Here is a 19,620-nt window from a genome sequence, read left to right as displayed (position 1 = left end):
GATTTGTGAAGGATGGACAGAATTCAGAGCAGTTGACACGCAGCCAGTGCTCTTTCCCCTGCCAGCCTCACAGTGCCAAGGAAAATAGCACAGATGGGGTGAGCCTCCTCTGCAAGTCACCCTTGTAGCAGCCAAATGCACAGGAGATGAGGCTGACCCACACATGCCCAAAGCGGCTCTGGGGCACTGCTAATAATAGCCTCGCATGACTGTCCAGTAAGAGCCAGACAATATGGAAACTGCAATCTTGTTAACCTGCCCAAAATAATGGATAAAAAGGGTTGCACAGGTAACATTCTTAAATTCAGTTTAGCACTTATAGAAAGGACAATACATGAAAAGTTACTATCTTAAATCTTTCCCTAAGTTCTGTTTTAAAGGAACCGGATGATTTGGTCTTTCTTGATAGCCTGAGGATAGCTAGAGCTTTCCCACCCAGGAATGACTGGGTGGGAATGTTACTGAGAATATAATACTGAAGAACCCCAAATTGAGACTTGATCCCAAATACATTGATTAATTTCAATGTTTTACTTATTCACGTTTTTACCCCTCCTCCCCAAAAATATCTTGAATGCCTACCATACACCAGGCATTGAGAATGTGAAGATAAATAAGACAATTAAAAGTAGGAAGTTATAAGTTTGATGGTAAGATATAGTTGGCCACCTCTGATTCTGAATCCCTTTCAGATGATTGCTCTTGCCCATAGGAAAGCTCAGTAAGGATAATTGAGACCCACCTTCATAAGCTAATTCCCTAGTGACAATGATTATCTTCGTACACTTTGAATTTCCCAATGCTGCTATGTAACCCCATCTGAACTTTATGTAGTAGACTCAGAATCACCTGGACAGCTCATAAAGTGCATAGCCTCTCATACTTGAAGCGAGACAGGGTCCAGACCTTTGCAGAGTCACCACATTTCCCCGGTGGTTCAGATGCCACAAGGCTAGAAAACTACCACGACTGTTATGAGCCATTTCCATGAAGTAGCAGGAATTTCACATAGCATCCTGAATGCAGCCTCCATTAAAGACAAATCCCAAAGCGGATGCAGTCCTCCGGCCCCTCCAAAATAAATCTAAGAATACAGTGTGCCAGGCTTCCTGCACATGTGGCACCTCTTCCATTCATGGTACAGAGCACCAGGGAACTAAACCTTTCAGATAGTGAGATTTGATCAGCTGTACCCTTTGGAACTCACTGTGAGCTCAGAATTTCCCACAAACAGCTAATTCTTCCATCACCTAACAAAGCAAAGATTTTCCTCAGGCTACACAGAGGTCCCTTTTGAAGTAGAAACCAATAATGAGAAGATAATAATAATAACTCTTCTGTTTTTGCACCTATATGTATAACATTAAACTTACACTGTCGCTCTAGATCTTTAAGAAGCACTATTCTCTGAAAGAAAATATGAAAAACCTCTTTAATTTTGGAGAAATAAAATATTCTATTGATAAAACTTCTCTTATTTCACCCTTCTTTCTTCTTTAAACAGAAGTGATGTTCATAAAAGTCTTTGTCATAACATCCATCATGCTCTCCTTTTATTAAAAAGGTGCCAATTTTTTAAAAATTGTTAATAGAAGTTTTGTATAAAGGATATTCAAGCTCTCAGCATATTTCACCTGATGCAGTCCCTGGTAATAACAACTACTTTCTGGAAGGAGTCTTCACTTAGTGAGCGTGAAGAAATAAATGATCAGCAAGAGGCCAGTAACAGGCCTGGGTCCGAGGCAGAGCAGTGAAGGGGTCTGGGGGAGCATCTGGGAACCTAGTTCCTTGGTGGCTGGGAGTGGTAGAATTTGCCATTTGTGTTTCTTTCTGCTACACTGGTGTTTTTTTCTCCCCAGCTGAAGACTTGAATAAATATTTTGATTTTCTGTTATTGCCGACGATTACTGCATCTTCTTATTTAACTTATGTCTTCTTTCCAAGCGAGAATATCCAGGTTTCGGTTGGATCTATTTTAAGGTGAATTGATTAACCAGCATAATAATACATTAATATGTTTCTTTTTAATTATTATTATTATTTTAGTCTAAAATAGTTACAGAACACATGAAGTAGAATCCCTAGTAAACCCCCTTGTCTCTTGGATGTGTGTGTGTTCCATTCTTCCCTGGTAGGGGAATCTGCCCCCAGACTACAGAATCAGCCTAATCGATATTGGCCTGGTGATCGAGTACCTGATGGGAGGGGCTTATCGCTGCAACTACACGCGCAAGCGCTTCCGGACGCTCTACCACAACCTCTTTGGCCCAAAGAGGGTGAGGCTGGCTCCAATTCCATTTCCTGGCTTCTGGGGAGGTCTAGGATGCAGTAGATTTGGAGTGTGGCTGCTTCCTTGTCTGCAAGGGGGAAATCAGATAAGAAGGCAGCTGTCCTGCCTCTTCTTCCCTCTGCCATCAAATCTGTTTAAAAAAGAAAAAAAATGTACTGAGTGTTACACTCTTTCTTTTTCTCACTAGATCCAATTCAAATCAGAAACTGGCATTGAAAGTGAACTTTTTTAGCTTTTATACATTCTGTGAATTGAGATGACATGCTCAACTTCTAAATAAGTCTTTTGGTACATTAAAAAAAAAGTAATTTTTTCATTTAAAACAGTAAACCTTAATGATTGGAGAATAGTAATTATATTCAAATAATCAGACGGTAAAGAATCCATCTGCAATGTGGGAGACCTGGACTCGATCCCTGGGTTGAGAAGATTCCCTAGAGCGGGACACGGCAATCCACTCCACTATTCTTGCCTGGAGAATCCCCGTGGACAGAGGAGCCTGGCAGGCTACAGTCCACGGGGTCACAAAGAGTCGGATACCACTGAGTGACTAAGCACAGCACACAGCACAATCTTATCTACTTTATCAGTGTTCAAGATTTTTGGTCTTGGGATCTATCCATACCTTTAAAATTATTGAGGACTCCCCCCCCAGTGGTTTTTATCTATGTGAGTTCTATTTAGCTCTATAATTTGCTGAGATGCCTTCTCTTCCACCTTGGTCTGCACGTGTTTTGCACATTCCCAGTGTGACCAGCGGTGCTGCTATGTGTGCTTACACTTACCATGCCACTGAGTGCCCTTTGACCTCAACAAATGTCCCTCTGGCCCCATTCACCCTTGCTCTACTGGTCAGCTGCAAAGAGAGACAGCCAGCATGAATCATCTCAACATATAATATTTCTGAATAATACCCCAAGTCTCCATATTGCAGCAGTCTTTCAGAGGTTTGAGGAACACCTCATCGTTTGATTGAAAGTCTCATTGTTCACTCAAGTGCTTGATGTCTAGAAGATGTCGACCAAGCAGGATGGTTTTAGAAAGATGGAAAAAATCTTGGTCTATAAAAGAGATTATAAACCTGCAGGGTCTACCCTTTAGGCAATCTCATTATACGTCTCTAGTTTCCTAATTTTCTGTAATTCACCAAAGTCACTAAATTTGTAATTCTCTTAGAATTTCCATAAAGAGCTTCCCCTGTGGTGTTTTATTTAGTGAAATGAATAAATGCTATACAGTACAATAGATTTGTTCCATTACCTATTTAAGATACATTAGGATTCTTTTCTTACCTCTATAAAGAAAGATCTAACTTTGTGCATAAAATTTTTTTAACAGCCCAAAGCCTTGAAACTGTTGGGAATGGAGGTAAGTGTTTGTTCAAATTATTAGTGTCAATTTTTTATTCTCTTTATTACATGTTTTAAATATATATATGTTCATTCCAGTGGTAGGACTTAGTACATGATTCTAAAATAAGGAAGTGACATTTTTCCCGGTGACAAGGGGGTAGTCACAGTAGCTTTGAAAATTCTATCATGAGGTTATATTAGCATTGCAAACAAAAAAAATCATATTTGAAATACTAACTTGAAAACCAAGAAAGCATATAGGTTCCAGTAAGTGAAATCTACTCATTCATGGGTGCTTACAAATGGCAACAGACCCAAAGGCCAGAAATTCTTCATAAATGCATCTAACGAAGTATGCAGCAACTCGAGACAGAGTATCTGTCTCCCATCTTCTGTTCATGTGGTTATTACCCTATATCCAGTTGCAAGTATAGGATGTCCTTGTCCTTTCAGCAGAAAGGGTAATGCTGTCCATCACGAGGTACAAATGACCCTACCTGTAGAGGAAACGAATAGATGAAAGTTTTGTTTTGTTTTTTAAAAAGTCCATTGAGAAAGACTTGTTTAAAATTAAAGTCTAACACTGACATGTTCTCATAGGACTGTGCTTCTGCATTTATTATAGCTTGTTTTAAAGTTAGGCATGCATGAACTTGTGAGTTCTTTTAGAATAGAAGCTAGGATAGTTCATTTCTTTCTGTATCTATCCCAGGGCTGGGCTAGTAGCAGATACACAGGAACTATTTACTGAATTGATTGGATTCATTTCTAACTTCATCTCTATGCTTTTTCCCTAAAATTACAGGATGATGTTCCCTTGAGGCGAGGAAGAAAGACAACCAAGAAGCGTGAAGAAGAGGTGGACATTGACTTGGATGACCCTGAGATCAACCACTTCCCTTTCCCTTTTCATGAACTGATGGTGTGGGCCGTCCTGATGAAGCGGCAGAAGATGGCCCTGTTCTTCTGGCAGCATGGCGAGGAGGCCATGGCCAAGGCCCTGGTGGCCTGTAAGCTCTGCAAAGCCATGGCCCACGAGGCTTCTGAGAACGACATGGTAGATGACATCTCTCAGGAGCTGAACCACAACTCCAGGTTGGACAGTCCCACAAATGGGGTGGTCAGGGGAAGAGAAGGGAAGATGGGCCCCAAACACTGGTTGTCTGAGCTACCCAGTACTTTAAGAGGAGGCAGTATCAACCCAATGGTGCACACAGAAGATGGACACAGACAGTTAACATCTGTGGTACACAGTGCTAGATACAGAGGAACACACAGATGCATAGATTTCATTTCATCCTCTTAACTGCCCCAAGAGGTAAGTCCCCTTAAAATACATACTTTACACCTACAGAAAATGAGACTGAGAATTTATGTAACTCGCCCAAGATCACACACTTGTGGTTAACAAGGCTTAACTATGAACTGAGGTCTGTTGCATTTAAGAAAATACACTGTACTCTGATTTGTGGATCTGCCTCACCCATCCGTATGCCTTGAATCTGGGGCCCTGAGTGCAGGGATCATGACTAATTTGACTTACACCCCCATTTCTAAACTCCATATCTGGCACACAGTAGATGCTTAATGGTGTTGGCTGGGTGAATGAATGAATAGACTAGACCCCATGAGGAACAACTAAACCACACACGGCTTGGCCATCGGGTTGCCACTTTCATCATCTAAGTCTCCAAGATCGCCAAAAGACAGCTCCTTATGCTCTCTCTTTCAGGGACTTTGGCCAGCTGGCCGTGGAGCTCCTGGACCAGTCCTACAAGCAGGATGAGCAGCTGGCCATGAAACTGCTGACGTATGAACTGAAGAACTGGAGCAATGCCACGTGCCTGCAGCTTGCGGTAGCTGCCAAGCACCGTGACTTCATCGCACACACGTGCAGCCAGATGTTGCTCACAGACATGTGGATGGGTCGGCTCCGGATGCGCAAGAACTCAGGCCTCAAGGTCAGTGCTCCCAGAAGGCTCTGTCGTCTATGAGGCCCAGGGGTTGGTGGGAGTTTTCCAAGCCAAATCTGCAGTGGTAGTAGGTGTCCTCTTAACTCAGGAGGGGACTTCTAAGCCCCACCTATGCATCAGAATCTTCTGTATAATTGGGCTTTTGTAAAGTATGGAAATGAGGGCCAACCCCAAATTCTGCTAAATCAGAACATCTAGGTAGGACTTCCTGCCAGTCCAGTGGTTAGGACTCCATGCTTCCACTGCAGGGGGCACCGGTTTGATCCCTTGTTGGAAAACTAAGATCCCACCTGCCGTGTGGCCAGACCAAGAGGAAAAAACAACAAAAAAAGAGCCTCTAGAGATAGTATGCATAGACAGTAATATTTCTCAGAATACCCACAGGTGACAATCACACACCGGTACCATAGAAGGTACCATTTACTCTGTCACAAGCCATGCTACACCAGGAGACACTTACCTGGACAACCTTTTACCTCCATGCAAGCCTGAACACCTTGGCCCTCCCTTGGCACCATGTCATAAAGAGACACTGGCTCCTATCAGCTAAACTTAAGACATTTTTTAAATGAAATAAAAATGAGATAGATTTATATGTAAAGATGCTGCCAGATAATCCTGATCTATTCTTCAGTGAAGAAAAACAAGTTGCAGACCAATATGTAGCCTGAGACCATATTTTGTTGTTTTTTAAAGTGCATGTACAGGTATAGTTCTATCCATATAACTTCATATTTTAAAAAAACAAAAAGGATACACAGTAAACTTTTTGTAGTGCTTATCCCTGGGTTGAAAATATAAGAAATAGGATAATCAATGGCTTTCGATTTTTTTATGTTTTCTTCTGTGTTTTACAAGGAAAACATTAAACTGAAAGAGTTTTTTAAAAGACAAAATGGGGAAAGGAGGAGATTGAAAGAATGTTTAAAATGCTTTATTTGTTTAGTTTGTAGCTGTTGCAACTGAAACCAGCCAGGCTTATATTTACCTAGAACAACCTGATCTAGGTGACTCTGAGGTCAGCCCAAAACAAAAGGGCCACCAAACCAGAGCAATCTGCTGACACCACCCTGATAGAACCAGCACCTCTCCCCCACCCACCCTGTCTGTGGGATCTTGGCCCAGAGTCACAGAAGGGTTCCATGAAGTGGGTCATGGGCATTCCAGCACCACACTACAAACAATGCCAAAACTGGCTCTCAGCTCTGAGGACAGGGTGTCATGTGCCCTGAAGGCTGCCAGGCCTGCCATCTGAGCCTTCCCAGGCCTGCCAGGCACCCTGAGGCAGGGTCACCACTCTCCCCTTTCCCTTAGCTGCTCTCAAGTCCCTGGGCACTGAAGCACAGGCTGTCCTTGCCTCCTTACTTGAGGATCATTTTTACTTGCCCTTTATGGCCTCTCTTAGCCCGTCATGTTGGTACACTTTCTTCAAGGAAGGTTGTACTCAGAAGCTTGTACATAAACCATTTTGGGATTGAGGGAAGAGATGGGAGAAGATTTAGGAAGCACAAATCAGGTGTCAGAAACTTGGTCCTGGGAAACAATGAGGTTCTGGATCTCTCGTGTGCTTGGTAGTGAAACACAGTGCTGGGCCTCCTGGGGCGTGGTGCAGGGGGCTTCTCATAGTGATACAGAGCCCATATGTGTGTGTGTGTGTGTGTGTGTGTGTGTGTGTGTGTGTGTGTGTGTGTGTTACTGCTGGATAATACGAAATGCTGCGGGATGCTAAAATGAATAACATGCTTTCTTAAACAGATTTTCTTGAGGTCAACTTAGGACAGTATTTTTTACAGAGATAACCAGATGATACATAATCAATTCCACTTGGCATATTAGTAAATAAATGCCAGTGGACATAACATATGAATTGATTTCACAGAGCTAAGTGCTATCACGCTACTAACTGGGAATCTGAATTTTTTCCTATATTTGCCTTGGGTAGGGTCTTTTTCCTCAGTTTCCTCTGTGCAAAGTAGGTGTTAATTGGGTAAGATGTATTTGAATAAGATGCTTTGTTTTGCCAAAATCAGACTGAGCTACTGTGAGTTAACAGCTCCCAGTCACGTGGGCAGAAGGAATTCTCTTAGCATGAATGGGCTTAGTTATTCAGATATGCAGGTCCTCACTCTGGGCACACCCAACACTCCTACACCCACACATGCCCACAAACACAGACCCCACACCCCAGGTGTTCTGATTCTAAGCAACCACCCTTATCTTAATCCTTTAAATGTGATTATTATTATTATCATTATTATTGCTTTAGGTAATTCTGGGAATTCTACTTCCTCCTTCAATTCTCAGCTTGGAGTTCAAGAACAAAGATGACATGCCCTATATGACTCAGGCCCAGGAAATCCACCTCCAAGAGAAGGAGCAAGAAGAACCAGAGAAGCCCACAAAGGAAAAAGATGAAGAGGACATGGAACTGACAGTAAGAAAAATCTATGCTGTTATTATTGGAGGGGAGAACCACTAACCCACCTCTCCCGTGGATATGACTTAAGATTTAGTAACTCTTGGGGTCACCTTCCCACCAGTTACTTCCATTTAAGTATTGAGAGCAGGGTATTATAAAAGTGTCTTCTCGAGGACTTCCTTGCTAGCTCAGTGACAGGTTCAATCCCTGATTAGGGAACTAAGATCCCACATGCTGTGTGCTATGCATCCTCTCCGCCCCCAGAAAAAGTGTCCTCTCTATGCTCAAGTAACTAAAGGGACTAATTCTAATCCTTTGGCCAGGATAAGTGGCACTCAACAACCCAGTGAAATTCAAAAGCAACACACTCTGAATTTTCCAACCAGGCGATACTTTATAAACAACCAGGTGATGTGGCAGTCTTAGCACATGAAGAGGAAAGGGAATCTGATTTGGGAGCAGTCGGCTCCACTGAGCTGAAACTGTTGTACTGATCAGAAGCTAAGCCTTTATCTGTCTTCGAGGTCAGGCTCACAAATGGAGGACTAATTGAATTTTGAGGTTTGTATGGAAGGCTTTTATTAGCTCTTCCTGGTATAATTATAGAGCATGGATCCTTTGTTCTGTAGGGGGATTGGGGGCAGCTGGGCATGGGACAGCTTCCCACAACTCTAACTGGAGAGCAGTGTGACTGCCACTGGATTGTATTCAAAGTCTAAAAATATCACAGGCTGTTAAAGGGACAAACAAGGCTTCAGAGCTTTGGTGACATAAGGCAACAACTCCTTAGAACTTCCTGGATATCCCCCAGCCTCCACCATCACTCTGACCAGTGACCGTGATGAGCCAGAAGAAGTTGTTTGGGGAGAAAATAAAAACTGGTTTTGCTCAGGTGACAAAAGGCCTTTGGATTATTATCCTCATGGGAACACCCTGTGAATTGTTTTTCCTCCAGATAAATGCCCTTTCCTTCCAGCAGGTTCTTCTTAAAGATCTATTCACAGGCACATTCCCAGCCCCAAGTACAACAGTGTATAAGCATCAGGCCACAGCTTTTCACTCACTGAGTTGAAGTCCAGTGTTTGCTTTCAGTTTCAGGATCCTTCTATAAATCAGTGGAGGCATCTGCTTCCCTCTATGTTAGGATCAAATGACTGTCTTCCTAAATATCTGACCTTAATTTTGGCCTCTGAACCCCTTCAAGTATAGGAAATCATATTTTGATCATTAGCAGAAACATTGGTGGTAGTAATATCGAATCTTTATTAAATACTTCAGCAGAACCCTGCCCCATCACCTATTCACAGTAGGACCTCAGGCACAGTTTCTTAACCTCTAATATGAGAATAACAACATTATTATTAATAGCTCACAGGTACATGTAAACAATGTGAAAAGCTTACATGTAACTAATGTATACTTGTGCCTATCATGAGATAAATGTTTGTTAATGTTGTTATAATGGTGTTAAATGCTTTACTTAACTCATGGAATCCTCAGAGCAAGTTCGCAAAGTAGGTACTACTGTTATACCATTTTACAGATGAGGAAGCTGAGATTCAAGATAGGTTAAGTGGCCCAAGGTTATCCACCTAATTAGTTCCAAATTAGTTTGACATGGCCTTGACTTTGGCGTACATCCTAGGAGGGCTCAAAGTAGGAAACTAGGAAGGTAGTCAGAAGCTAAGGCAGTATTCTTTCTGGTTGGGTCTCAAGGAGGAAAACAGAGACAGCTCCCTCTCCTGCTCCGTTCAGAGTTTTGAGGATCTGATGTTTCAAGAAGCCACAATGAAAGGTGCATCTCTGGACTGAAAGCAAATTTTGCTTCCCAGAGAATAGCCCCTGCTGTTGCCTACTGAGAACCCAAGTAGAAGATACCACAGTAGCATTAATGCCTGAGCTGATTCTCCACAGGCTAAAACAGCAGGGAGAATGAAAGGAAGGAAGGGACTAATGGGCTGGCAAAATCAGAGCTGGACAGCACCTTTTTTTAATGTGGTGCTTCTTTAGACCCTAATGACAAGTTCTGTTACTGCTGGGCCACTGGTCTCAGCTCACTCTGAACAGAATTGGAAAATGCAACTTGTTGACAACTCCACTGCCTTCATAGGACTGATATTTGAGCTTCTGTGTTAAACCGATGTATCCTCTCTTGGAATAGAACATTTTCCCTTGGCCCTTCCAAAGTTGTACATGAAATACCAGCCTCAGTTTGCTTCAGTTTAATAGCCTTCAATAGCTTAGTTCACCTCAAAGGATCTTTCCCAGACTTGACATCCGTGTCCAGCCAGCAAAGATTCTGAAATCCGTGTTGTGCAGTCTTGTCTGTATTCGACCCTGTTGCAATCTGCTTTAAGAAATGTAGCCAAAGGAAATGTTTGACTGCTGGAAAAAGAAATAACAAAATCAGCAAGTTAAGCTGCTTAGGCTGGAATTAATGAAAGGCCAAAAGTGCTTTACTTAAACCATGAAGGACAAGCCTCTCAGAAATGCACTCACTTTGAAATATTTTTTAATATTTACAGCAAAATAGATTGTCCTTTATTTTTGTTTTACCTGCCTTGCCAGGTAAGTGTCTTGAATTTTGCCTGATAAAGTCTCAATATATCCAGAGACCAAGGGCATTGTTGTAACTGTTGAAAAAGCCACTGTCCCTAGAGTTTACCCCAAGATGCTATTCTCTGAGATGCCTAAAACGCTCCAGGCTGCCTTTACTCTCATCTAAGTGTCTACCAAAATGTATTTTGATGCTGTATTTTTGAGCATATAAATAAACAGAAGTAGGATAATTGTGTCACATAGGTTATAAATTATAGAAGGCAAATATCATGTACCTTTAGAGTTTCTTGAGGTTAATGATCAATATTTGTAGAACCCTATTGCTGTCTAGTGTTTATCATGAAGATTGATTCAGCTCACTGATCAAAATAAATACTTAGATAGGCCATAGTATGGAGTCTAACTTATTCATTAGTTCAAGGTAGTTTTCCAGCCAGAGGGTCAATAAAGGAATGGAAATTACCCTCTCCTGTAATTCTCTGGTTACAGGTAAATCATGTGTGATTGTTACATATTTAAGTAAAGTGAATACTTGAGGTAATGACAGAAATAGTTGAAACTAATATTTCATATTGTGGGTAAGGTGGTTTGAAGCCAGAACCAACTGTTGGTTGTCTCCATTACCAACTTCAGGGTAAATTATTTTGGTGATTAGATCTTCAATTTTAAACCCTTATTCCTAGTACTTTTTCTTCTCCCAAGCCCTTGTCAGTCTCTGAGTAGTTGTAAGATTCTACCCTGTTCTCACACTTAATAAAAATTTCCTTTGCCAAACATTGTAGAACTAACCTTATTTAGAACAACATAGAAAGAATTAAAGCCAAGAAATATGGTATAATAGATCCCTAATATCACACTTTTTTCTGGTGAGAGATCCCAACTAAATCATTTCAGTCAAGAGAATCTGAGAAAGTCTTAGTTCACTTTAAAGACCAGCTAATATTTACTGGGGCTTCCCTGATGGCTCAGTGGTAAAGAATCTGCCTGCCAATGCAAGAGATGTAGATTCGATCCCTGGGTAGAGAAGATCCCCTGGAGAAGGGAATAGCCACCCACTCCAGTATTTTTGCCTGGGAAATCACATAGACAGAGGAACCTGGCAGGCTACAGTCCATGGGGTCGCAAAAACGTCAGACATGTCTTAGCAACTAAACAACAACAATATTTACTGAGCACTTATTAAATGCCAGATGCTGATTGATTTGTAGACCAACCCTCTATCAGGTGCTATTACTACCCTTATTTTACAGTTAAAAAGAACTAAATCTCAGGTTAAAATAATTTGCCCAATGTGCCACAGATGCTAAGTGTCCAGATTAGGACCAATCTTCTTTGTCAATGCCTGCCTTTTTTCAAGTTCTGCCTTTTTTGTGACGTTTAATCACTGTTGTTCCTGCTGCTGTCAATAGTGAGAAGGAAATAATTGATTTAAGGAAATCTGCAACAACTTAAAAATGAGGTCCTTTTCAAGTCAGGCCTGACTTCTAGTCCTGCCTGGTTGACTCTCCTATGCAGAGGAATGTAGAGTGCCCGGGAATCACCAAACTAAGGCTTCCCAGGGTTTGAAATCAGGAAGCCAAGGCATATGCCTAAAAGTTGAATAGATGCTCCTAACCTAAGCTCAGGCACTTCAGATACCTAAACCTCTTGAATGTCCATAACCCTTGGACAAATAAGGCATTACTAGTCTAAGGTACCCTTGACTTAAGAGTCATTAGCATGAGTAGAGAACCCAGACCTGCCTGTCTCATGATAAAACAAAAAAGGGGTTGGGAGGAATGAGAGGTTCCTGGTCTTTCCAGGTTATACTTTTTCTGTCTCTCAGAACTTTGGGTATCTTCCAACACCTCATCTTCCAGAGGTTCCAGGGAAGAAGAGACGAGAACAATCAAGAAATATCCCTAAGGCCTTCCATCCCAGGCGAAGGATATACAGATTCTATGTATAATGCAAATGCACACCTAGGGAAGGCACGATCTCCAAATCTCTGAGGACCCTGAACAAAGCTCTCAGGTTCTGGGAACACACTTTCCCATCTGTAAAATGAGCATGTTGAACTGCCTGCTCTCCAGAACCCTGCTGTGATGCTATGGGTCCTCTTCCACCATAGGCGATGTTGGGAAGAAACAACGGGGAGTCCTCCAGGAAGAAGGATGAAGAAGAAGTTCAGAGCAGACACCGGTTCATCCCCCTGGGCAGAAAAATCTATGAATTCTACAATGCACCCATTGTGAAGTTCTGGTTCTACACTGTAAGCATCTTTCCTTTTCTCCTTTTTAATGGATGGCCAACAAAGAGCCAACGTCAGTTTCTCATGCACCTGGGTGGTTTCTTCTGCAAGTCATAATATAAGGACCACACAGGCAGGAATAACAGTCCTAAGACCTTGCTTTTTCCTATAGCTTTGCAAGATTTGTGGAGCTTGTGAGGCAGCTTCCACAGTTTCTATATTTCTCCTCCTTCCAGAAAATAAAGGAAATGGTAAAAGAGCTAACAGAAATAGAAATGAGATGAATATGAGTCAAGTCTAGAAGGGAAATAGAGGTCCTTTTACAAAATGCTTCCATGTTCTGGATGGATGAGTGCTGGATCAGAGTTGCCTATTTTAGATGTCAATCCTGGTTTTAGGGGGACCATTGGTGGGCTGAGCAGAGTGTTAGAAGGAAAACCACTAAAGATGGGGATCAGAAGTGTGTAATTACTCCCAATATAATACGTCATCAAACAACCTTTCTTGCTCTGACGCAAGCAACATGCAAACAAAACAGCAAAAAACATGTAAAGAAACCTACAATCACAGCAAATACTGTCCAGTGAGCATACCCTGCAAATATTTTCTGCCCACAAGATGAAAGATTATCCCTGAAATAGCCTCCTGATAGGGGAGAAATGGCCTGACCGCTAGTTTTCTGCCTCTGTTTTTCATGATATTTTAAGCTTAAGGTAAGTTTTGACCCAGGTCATTTCTGCTGCTCTCCAGCCACTGTGGAGTGGTGCCAGATGAAAAGTAGTGCATCTGCATTTTTGGCCTTTCTCACAACCAGCTACACACGAGTCACTTGAGTCAGCAGCAGGATAATCCGAGTCTGAGGCCGAGATGACGCAAATGACTAGATGAGGTCCTTTTTGTGTGGTCCTGTGTGCTGACACTCAGTGATGACTTTAAGCCAGGCTTTCCCAACCTCATCACTATTGGCATTTGGGGGCAGAATAATTCTTTGTTAAGGAGGGCTGCCCTGTGCATTGTAACATGCGGAGCAGCATCCTGGCCTCTGTCCACTAGGTGCCAGTAGCAGTCTCCAACCCCACATGTGATAAACATACTGTCTGAGACATTGCTAGATGTCTCCTCTCGGGGTAAATGGCACATGTTGAAAATCACTGCTTTAAAGCACACCCTTAAAAGAGGATGAGAAAGTATCAAAATATAAATAAAGTAAAAAGAAGTAAAAATTTTAATTTGTTAACATTAAAAAAAGAAAAATACTCTCCCCTCCAAAAAAATAACTAAGGGATGCAAAAATCATTTCTATTTATATATTGCATGCAGATATTTGTTATTTTCTGACAACCAGTGGCAAGCATGGACTTTGGAGTCAGACAGCCTAAGTAGAAATCCTGTCCGGGCCTCTTTATTATAGTGTGACCTTAAGCAATTTACTTTAACACTCTGTTCCCAATTTTCTTACGATGAGGATAATAATAGTACCTGCTTTATAAGTATTGGTAAAGATTAAATGTGTTAAAATATGTAAAGCACTTAGAACAGTGCTTGGAACACATTAAGCATAAGATAAATGTAACTTGTTATTCCTAGGCTAGACCAATTGCAGAGCAACAGTGTTTTATTCATCCGTCCACTCAACAATGATAGACTATCATTTATTGAATACCTACTATGAGGCACTCTGCTAGGTGCTTTATATATACTTTTCCTAAACTAACAGTTTTATCAAGATAATGTTTTTTATCGTATTTTATGCCCAGGTCTGCCCTTTCTCTTATATTAGACTGCTTTAATTGTCTCAGCCTAGGTCAGAATTTGGCAAACCACAGCTCATGGGTCAAATCCAGCCCACGGCCCATTATTATGGCCCGTGAGCTAAGAGTGTTTTTTATATTTTTAAAGAGTTAAAATAAAACCAATTGAAGATGAATTTGTCACACATGAAATTCACATGTAATTCATATGTCCATAGATAAAGTTTTACTGGGACACAACCCAACCCATTTATTTACCTATAATCTGGCTGCTTTTATGCCCCAACTGTTGAGTTGGTCACTTGCAATAGAGACCATTTGACCCACAAAAACCTTAAACTATCTTAACTATCTGGTCCTTTATAGAAAATGTTTACAGATTCCTTTTCTAGAGCATAAAAGAAGCCAATAGAAGTAGTAGTTTCAGGAATATCTATCACCTGTATAGAGTACGTGATTCTTTTATCCTTCTGAGTCATCTTTTTTTTTTCTTGTGTTCTGTATTAATTTTAACTTCCTTGATTTTTCTAGTTCCCTTCACGTAGCTGAGGCAGTTTGTTAGCCATGAATATTTTTAGATCACAAATGCCCTGGCAATGGTTCTGAGCCTTATTCACATACTGGAATCACCTGCAGTGCTAAGAAAAAAAAAAAAAAAAAACACCTGGGTTCTATTTAATCTATATTTTAAAAGATTCGTGGATTCTTTTTCCTGGAGATTCTAATGTTGTTGGTCTGGGGCACAGCCTAGACATCAGGATATTTCAAAGCTCCCAAGTGGTTGTAATGAGTAGCCAGGGATGAGAACCATTACTCTAGACAAAGGGCTGAGTTTTCAGCCTGGTATTTCTTAAACTTCCATGATGATAAAGGATTGTGTTAGAAATGCAAATTCCTGACCCTATCATAGCCCTACTAAATGAATCTCCAGGGAGGAGCCTGAGAGGCTCTTTTCAGTTCTCAGGTGAGTCTTATAGTCTGGGAAGCACAGGGCACACTGCTTTCCTTGTACAATATACTGCAGGTTGTGGGGCTACCTCTTTGAGAAGGAGGGGAGGGCATGTGTCCAGCTCCTTTCTTCATGGCTGACTGGATTACCCTCCACATACTCCTTAGACCGATGTTCCAGTTATGTCCAATTGTGTTTCCACAATGATTTCCAGAAATCCATGTGCACTGACAAAGCCCAGGCCTCAAGGAAGTAAATGGAGATGTAGAGTGGCAATTGTGAAATGCAGCTGTAAATCAAAGGGCCCATTTGCTTTTGTTTCTTGTCTGTAAGAGTAGTTCCCACCCCAATTTCCAAAAGTATCCCATTCTACATTCCCAAGGTTCTGAAAGGTAAGGCACACCTCACTTCCACATAAAGTGAGTTCCTGTCTTAGCAAGTTTCCAGAGAGCAGGTTGAGTCCTCTTCTGTTCCAGCTGGTTCCCAGACTGGCTTGTGTGAGAGCCTGTTCCTAGGGCCCAGTTGGAAAGGACACCAGTTCAAGGTTCCAGTGGTGCCAGGTCAGAGGGCACCACTGTGCTCTGGGCTTTTCCAGCAGGAGCAGACTCCTTCATCTGCCGACAGCATGCAGCCCTTCCACTCTCTTGTGGCAGTAGGAAAAGGCCCGGGAAGAAATGAGGAATGGCCAAGCCCCACCAGGGACCCCCAGGCAGCTTCAGCAGGCTTTGGTTGCTTACTTTTCATACTTTAGGAGTCATGCATCTTGGTTAATGGAAATTTTATAAAAATACATAAGTAAATAGATTCTTAAAGGATTCCCACTAACCTAAGAATCATAAGGTTATGTTTCTTTTCAAAATTATGGAATTCTACCCACAGCCTGTTAAAGCTTACAGGATATATACAAGTATGTATATATATGAATATATATTCACACATACACCCACAACCATTAAACCATGTTCTGTTAGGGTAATGTGCAGCAAGGCCCCATGAATGTTAGCGAGTTCTAGGAGAGGTTTTTTCTAAGACAGCAGCCTGTCCTCTATTGTACCATTGAAACATATTCAAAGCCCTATTTTTGGAAGTCCATATTTTGAGAGTTGTCCCCAAATAGTATATTGCAGCTTGATATTGGAAAGGAAAGCATTGTAGAGTAGTTATGATTTAAAAAATAGGCAGGAGCTAAAAGAGAAGGTCCTGGAGGAAGCATAAGCCATGAGGTCAGTTTAAAAAAGAAAAAAGAACAGAGGTATGAATAATGAACAGGGGTAAAAAGGAAGGACTGAGGTAAGCAGAGGTAGAAGAATAGAAGTTTCTTGAAAATAGAGGTGCATAATAATATCAGCCACCATTCAGTGGGCTGCGTCAGGAGAGAGATGCATATTCCAGTCTCTCTATCCTTGCAAAAGCTCTGCAGGGTCAGTTGCAAATATCTCCATTTCACAGAAGGAGTCCCAGGCAGGCGAAGTGATTTGCACAAAAAGATACAGCTGAGTGGAGGATTTTTAAATCCAAGTGTCACTGACATCTACATTCCTTCCACCAAACACTAGTCTTTCTGCCAAACAAGTACACTGTACCTGTATTTACAGGACAGAGGCAGATTGAAGGAGTTATTTAAGTATTAAAATGAAGAGGTTCTGGAAGAATTGTGTGTGTGTCACTGGGCCTACTTATGACGAGAGAAGATAATGGTTTGGAAAGTTTTGCAATGAAGTAAGTAAAATGACAAAACCTGGGTGGTTAACAAGGCCCACCAGAAGCAGTGGAATTTGATCCAACAAGGAGAAAGAAGCAACTAAAAAGAGAAGGGTTTCAGGTCAGAAGGAGGCTGAGAGTATATTTTAGCATTTAACCATTAAAGTCCTTTCCTTGCGTTTTGTAAAATACAGAACTCACAGGGACTAGAGAGTGGATGCCAATATATAATGGTAAACAAGAACCGTATAAAACAAATTACACCTTAAACACCATCCTATACGTTTCACACTGAGTAGACAAGATTCTTTTCAGGTGAGGTTTTCATAGTGTGCTAATGATCTCAATGTGGGTGGGGTAGGAGCTAAAGCGTGGTTATAAAGAGTAGTCCTTGGGCGGGGTGGGTGTACAGGAGTGAATCTCGCAAGAAGAGAAGGAGCTCTGCTGACTCTTCAGCATCTGTTCAGCTGCCCTCTCACTTTCATACGTGATCTCCAACATGTATATGCATATGCTGGCCCTTCGAGAGATGAGAAATAGCTGTGTCTGTAAATCCATCAACATAACAAGGTCTCAGAAAATGTCTATAAGTCTTATTCAGGATCTGTGTATTCATTTGTTTTTAAAAAGGAAAGGGAAGGAGGGGGAAGAAAGAAAAAGGAAGATGAAAAAGAAGGGGAGACAAAAAAAGGGGGGAAGGAAAAAACACAGAAAAAGAGAAAGGGGGAAGGAAAAAAGAAAATGGGAAGCAAAAAGGGAAGGGGGAAAAGTAAAGAGGAAGGGAAAAAAGAAGGAAAGGCGGAAGAGAAAAAAAGGGGGTAAGGAAAGAAGAAAAGAGGTCCATTAGGAGAGAAATCATTGTTTTTCTAGCTCTGCAGGGCTGCCAGTACCCCTGTGTCCCCAGCCAGGCTGCATGTTTTTCCACCTTCTAAGCAGCCTCCAGGGCTCCAGAATCACCCTGTACCTCCAGAATTCTCAAGGTCTCAATCCTTTTGCCCACACCATTTCCTATTCTTTGCTAAGCTCTAAAGAGTGCAGATTTGAATTACTCACTCAGTTCCTATTCACAGCCCCTGAGGCCCCTAAAGTTAGCAAGTACAATACTCAACTTGAAGCCTCACCTAGAAAAGGCTTAGCTCTTTGCCACTGCCCACCCTAGAATGAATTTTTTCCTCAGCCTCTTATGTAAGAGCCTCGCCAGCCCTCCCTCCTACTCTCCACTCACTAGACATACCTGAGTCCTCCAGTGACAGTCACCAAACCTGAACCCTGAGGAGTATTCTGGGACACACTGCCACTCAGCCAGTTCCACAGGGTTCAACCTCCAGTGTTCATGCCTCGTGAGAATTAAATCTCACTCCAAGTCACAGTCAGCCTCGCAGACTCATTCTATACATTGCTTGTCTTCTCTTGCTTTGTTTCAAAGGAGAAACCAGGAAGGACTATCCTAGCTTGGATAGGACAGGAAAGTCGTGCCAGGGATGAGGTAAAACCCTCCCAGGGTACTGCCAAGCAAGCACATTAAGATAGAAGGGGAAAAAAAAAAAGTAAACACAGAAGAGAATTAAAGTGGGGCTCCAGGGAAGTCTCGGCTATTTTTATGTTGTTTTCACCAATATACAAGTATAGCATGTGTCTGCCTTTCCTTCTTCTAGACATTTAATCTCCCTGGCATTCTTTAGGCAAAAATTCACTGTGCTGTCCTGGTTCAAGGACGCAAGCCTCATATCTAAGCAAGAGCAGTCCCTGAGAGAAGAGGTTCCCTTTTTAGCCAAGAAGACCCCGGAAATGGGGTAGCTGCAAAACAAAATGGTGCATCGTGACACATTGGTACAAGCAGAATGTGGGGACCCGAGACATGCAAGGTTCAAAAGGAAGACTGAATATCAACTCTTTCAAATATTATGGTCTTTTAAAATTCTTTCGATAGTTTAGCACCTAGACGTTCGTTTCATTGTGAATAATTGGTCCTGCTTGCTGACCTTGTCGTGTCCTGCTGCACAGCGCCCTTGCCCAGGGGCAGGGCTCCCAGGTCTTCGCAGCCAGAGACTGTATTGTGTTTCCTTACAGCTGGCGTACATCGGATACTTGATGCTGTTCAACTATATCGTGCTAGTGAAGATGGAGCGCTGGCCTTCTACCCAGGAATGGATCGTCATTTCCTATATTTTCACCCTGGGAATAGAAAAGATGAGAGAGGTAACCATTTTCCTAAAAGAAAACAGAGGAGAAAGACAGTGGTTAGTTTCCTCTCTGAATGGAGGGGAGTAAGGAAGGTTGGGGTCTAAATTAAGCCGGAAACGATTTCTCTAATGCTGCCACAGAAATAAGGGACTTGATTTCGACCACTAGAGACAAACCTGGGAGGCTTCAGTGTGTGTTTATAAGACTGTCAC

General features: G+C 41.9%; 1 protein-coding gene and 1 long non-coding RNA gene across 21 annotated transcripts in view; one reads left to right on the top strand and one right to left on the bottom strand.

Moving 5' to 3' along the window:
* The window catches only part of TRPM3 (transient receptor potential cation channel subfamily M member 3), a 612,777-nt gene that overhangs the window by 516,245 nt on the left and 76,912 nt on the right, over positions 1–19,620 (top strand). For 9 of the 16 annotated variants that reach the window (XM_086415480.1, XM_086415482.1, XM_086415486.1 and 6 more), the window contains 8 exons: positions 1,945–1,980; positions 2,136–2,276; positions 3,629–3,658; positions 4,448–4,737; positions 5,375–5,603; positions 7,882–8,049; positions 12,704–12,844; positions 19,295–19,423. In XM_086415480.1, coding sequence (XP_086271606.1) covers positions 1,945–1,980; positions 2,136–2,276; positions 3,629–3,658; positions 4,448–4,737; positions 5,375–5,603; positions 7,882–8,049; positions 12,704–12,844; positions 19,295–19,423 — 1,164 coding nt within the window. Of the gene's footprint in view, positions 1–1,944; positions 1,981–2,135; positions 2,277–3,628; positions 3,659–4,447; positions 4,738–5,374; positions 5,604–7,043; positions 7,132–7,881; positions 8,050–12,703; positions 12,845–19,294; positions 19,424–19,620 lie in introns of those variants that run through there. The other 7 variants (XM_086415481.1, XM_086415483.1, XM_086415494.1 and 4 more) reach the window with 3 other exon arrangements.
* Positions 1,410–19,334, bottom strand: LOC147367012 (uncharacterized). 5 transcript variants are annotated; one of them, XR_015169710.1, is made up of 5 exons: positions 18,459–18,646; positions 10,284–10,419; positions 4,054–4,139; positions 3,076–3,146; positions 2,006–2,420 (listed from the first exon to the last, which is right to left on the bottom strand). It is a non-coding gene; the product is annotated as an uncharacterized LOC147367012 (long non-coding RNA). The 5 variants fall into 5 exon arrangements; XR_015169714.1 differs by lacking the exon at positions 3,076–3,146 and having other exon boundaries at positions 1,410–2,420; positions 18,459–18,703; XR_015169711.1 differs by lacking the exon at positions 10,284–10,419.

The sequence above is a fragment of the Bos grunniens genome, chromosome 8, assembly GCF_055505025.1.
Source record: "Bos grunniens cultivar Pamir isolate PY7600 chromosome 8, Bosgru_T2T1.0, whole genome shotgun sequence".
In the NCBI taxonomy this organism is placed as follows: Eukaryota; Metazoa; Chordata; class Mammalia; order Artiodactyla; family Bovidae; genus Bos; species Bos grunniens.
The sequence above is the reverse complement of the archived record's forward strand: the minus strand, read 5'-3'. Positions and strand labels throughout refer to the sequence as shown.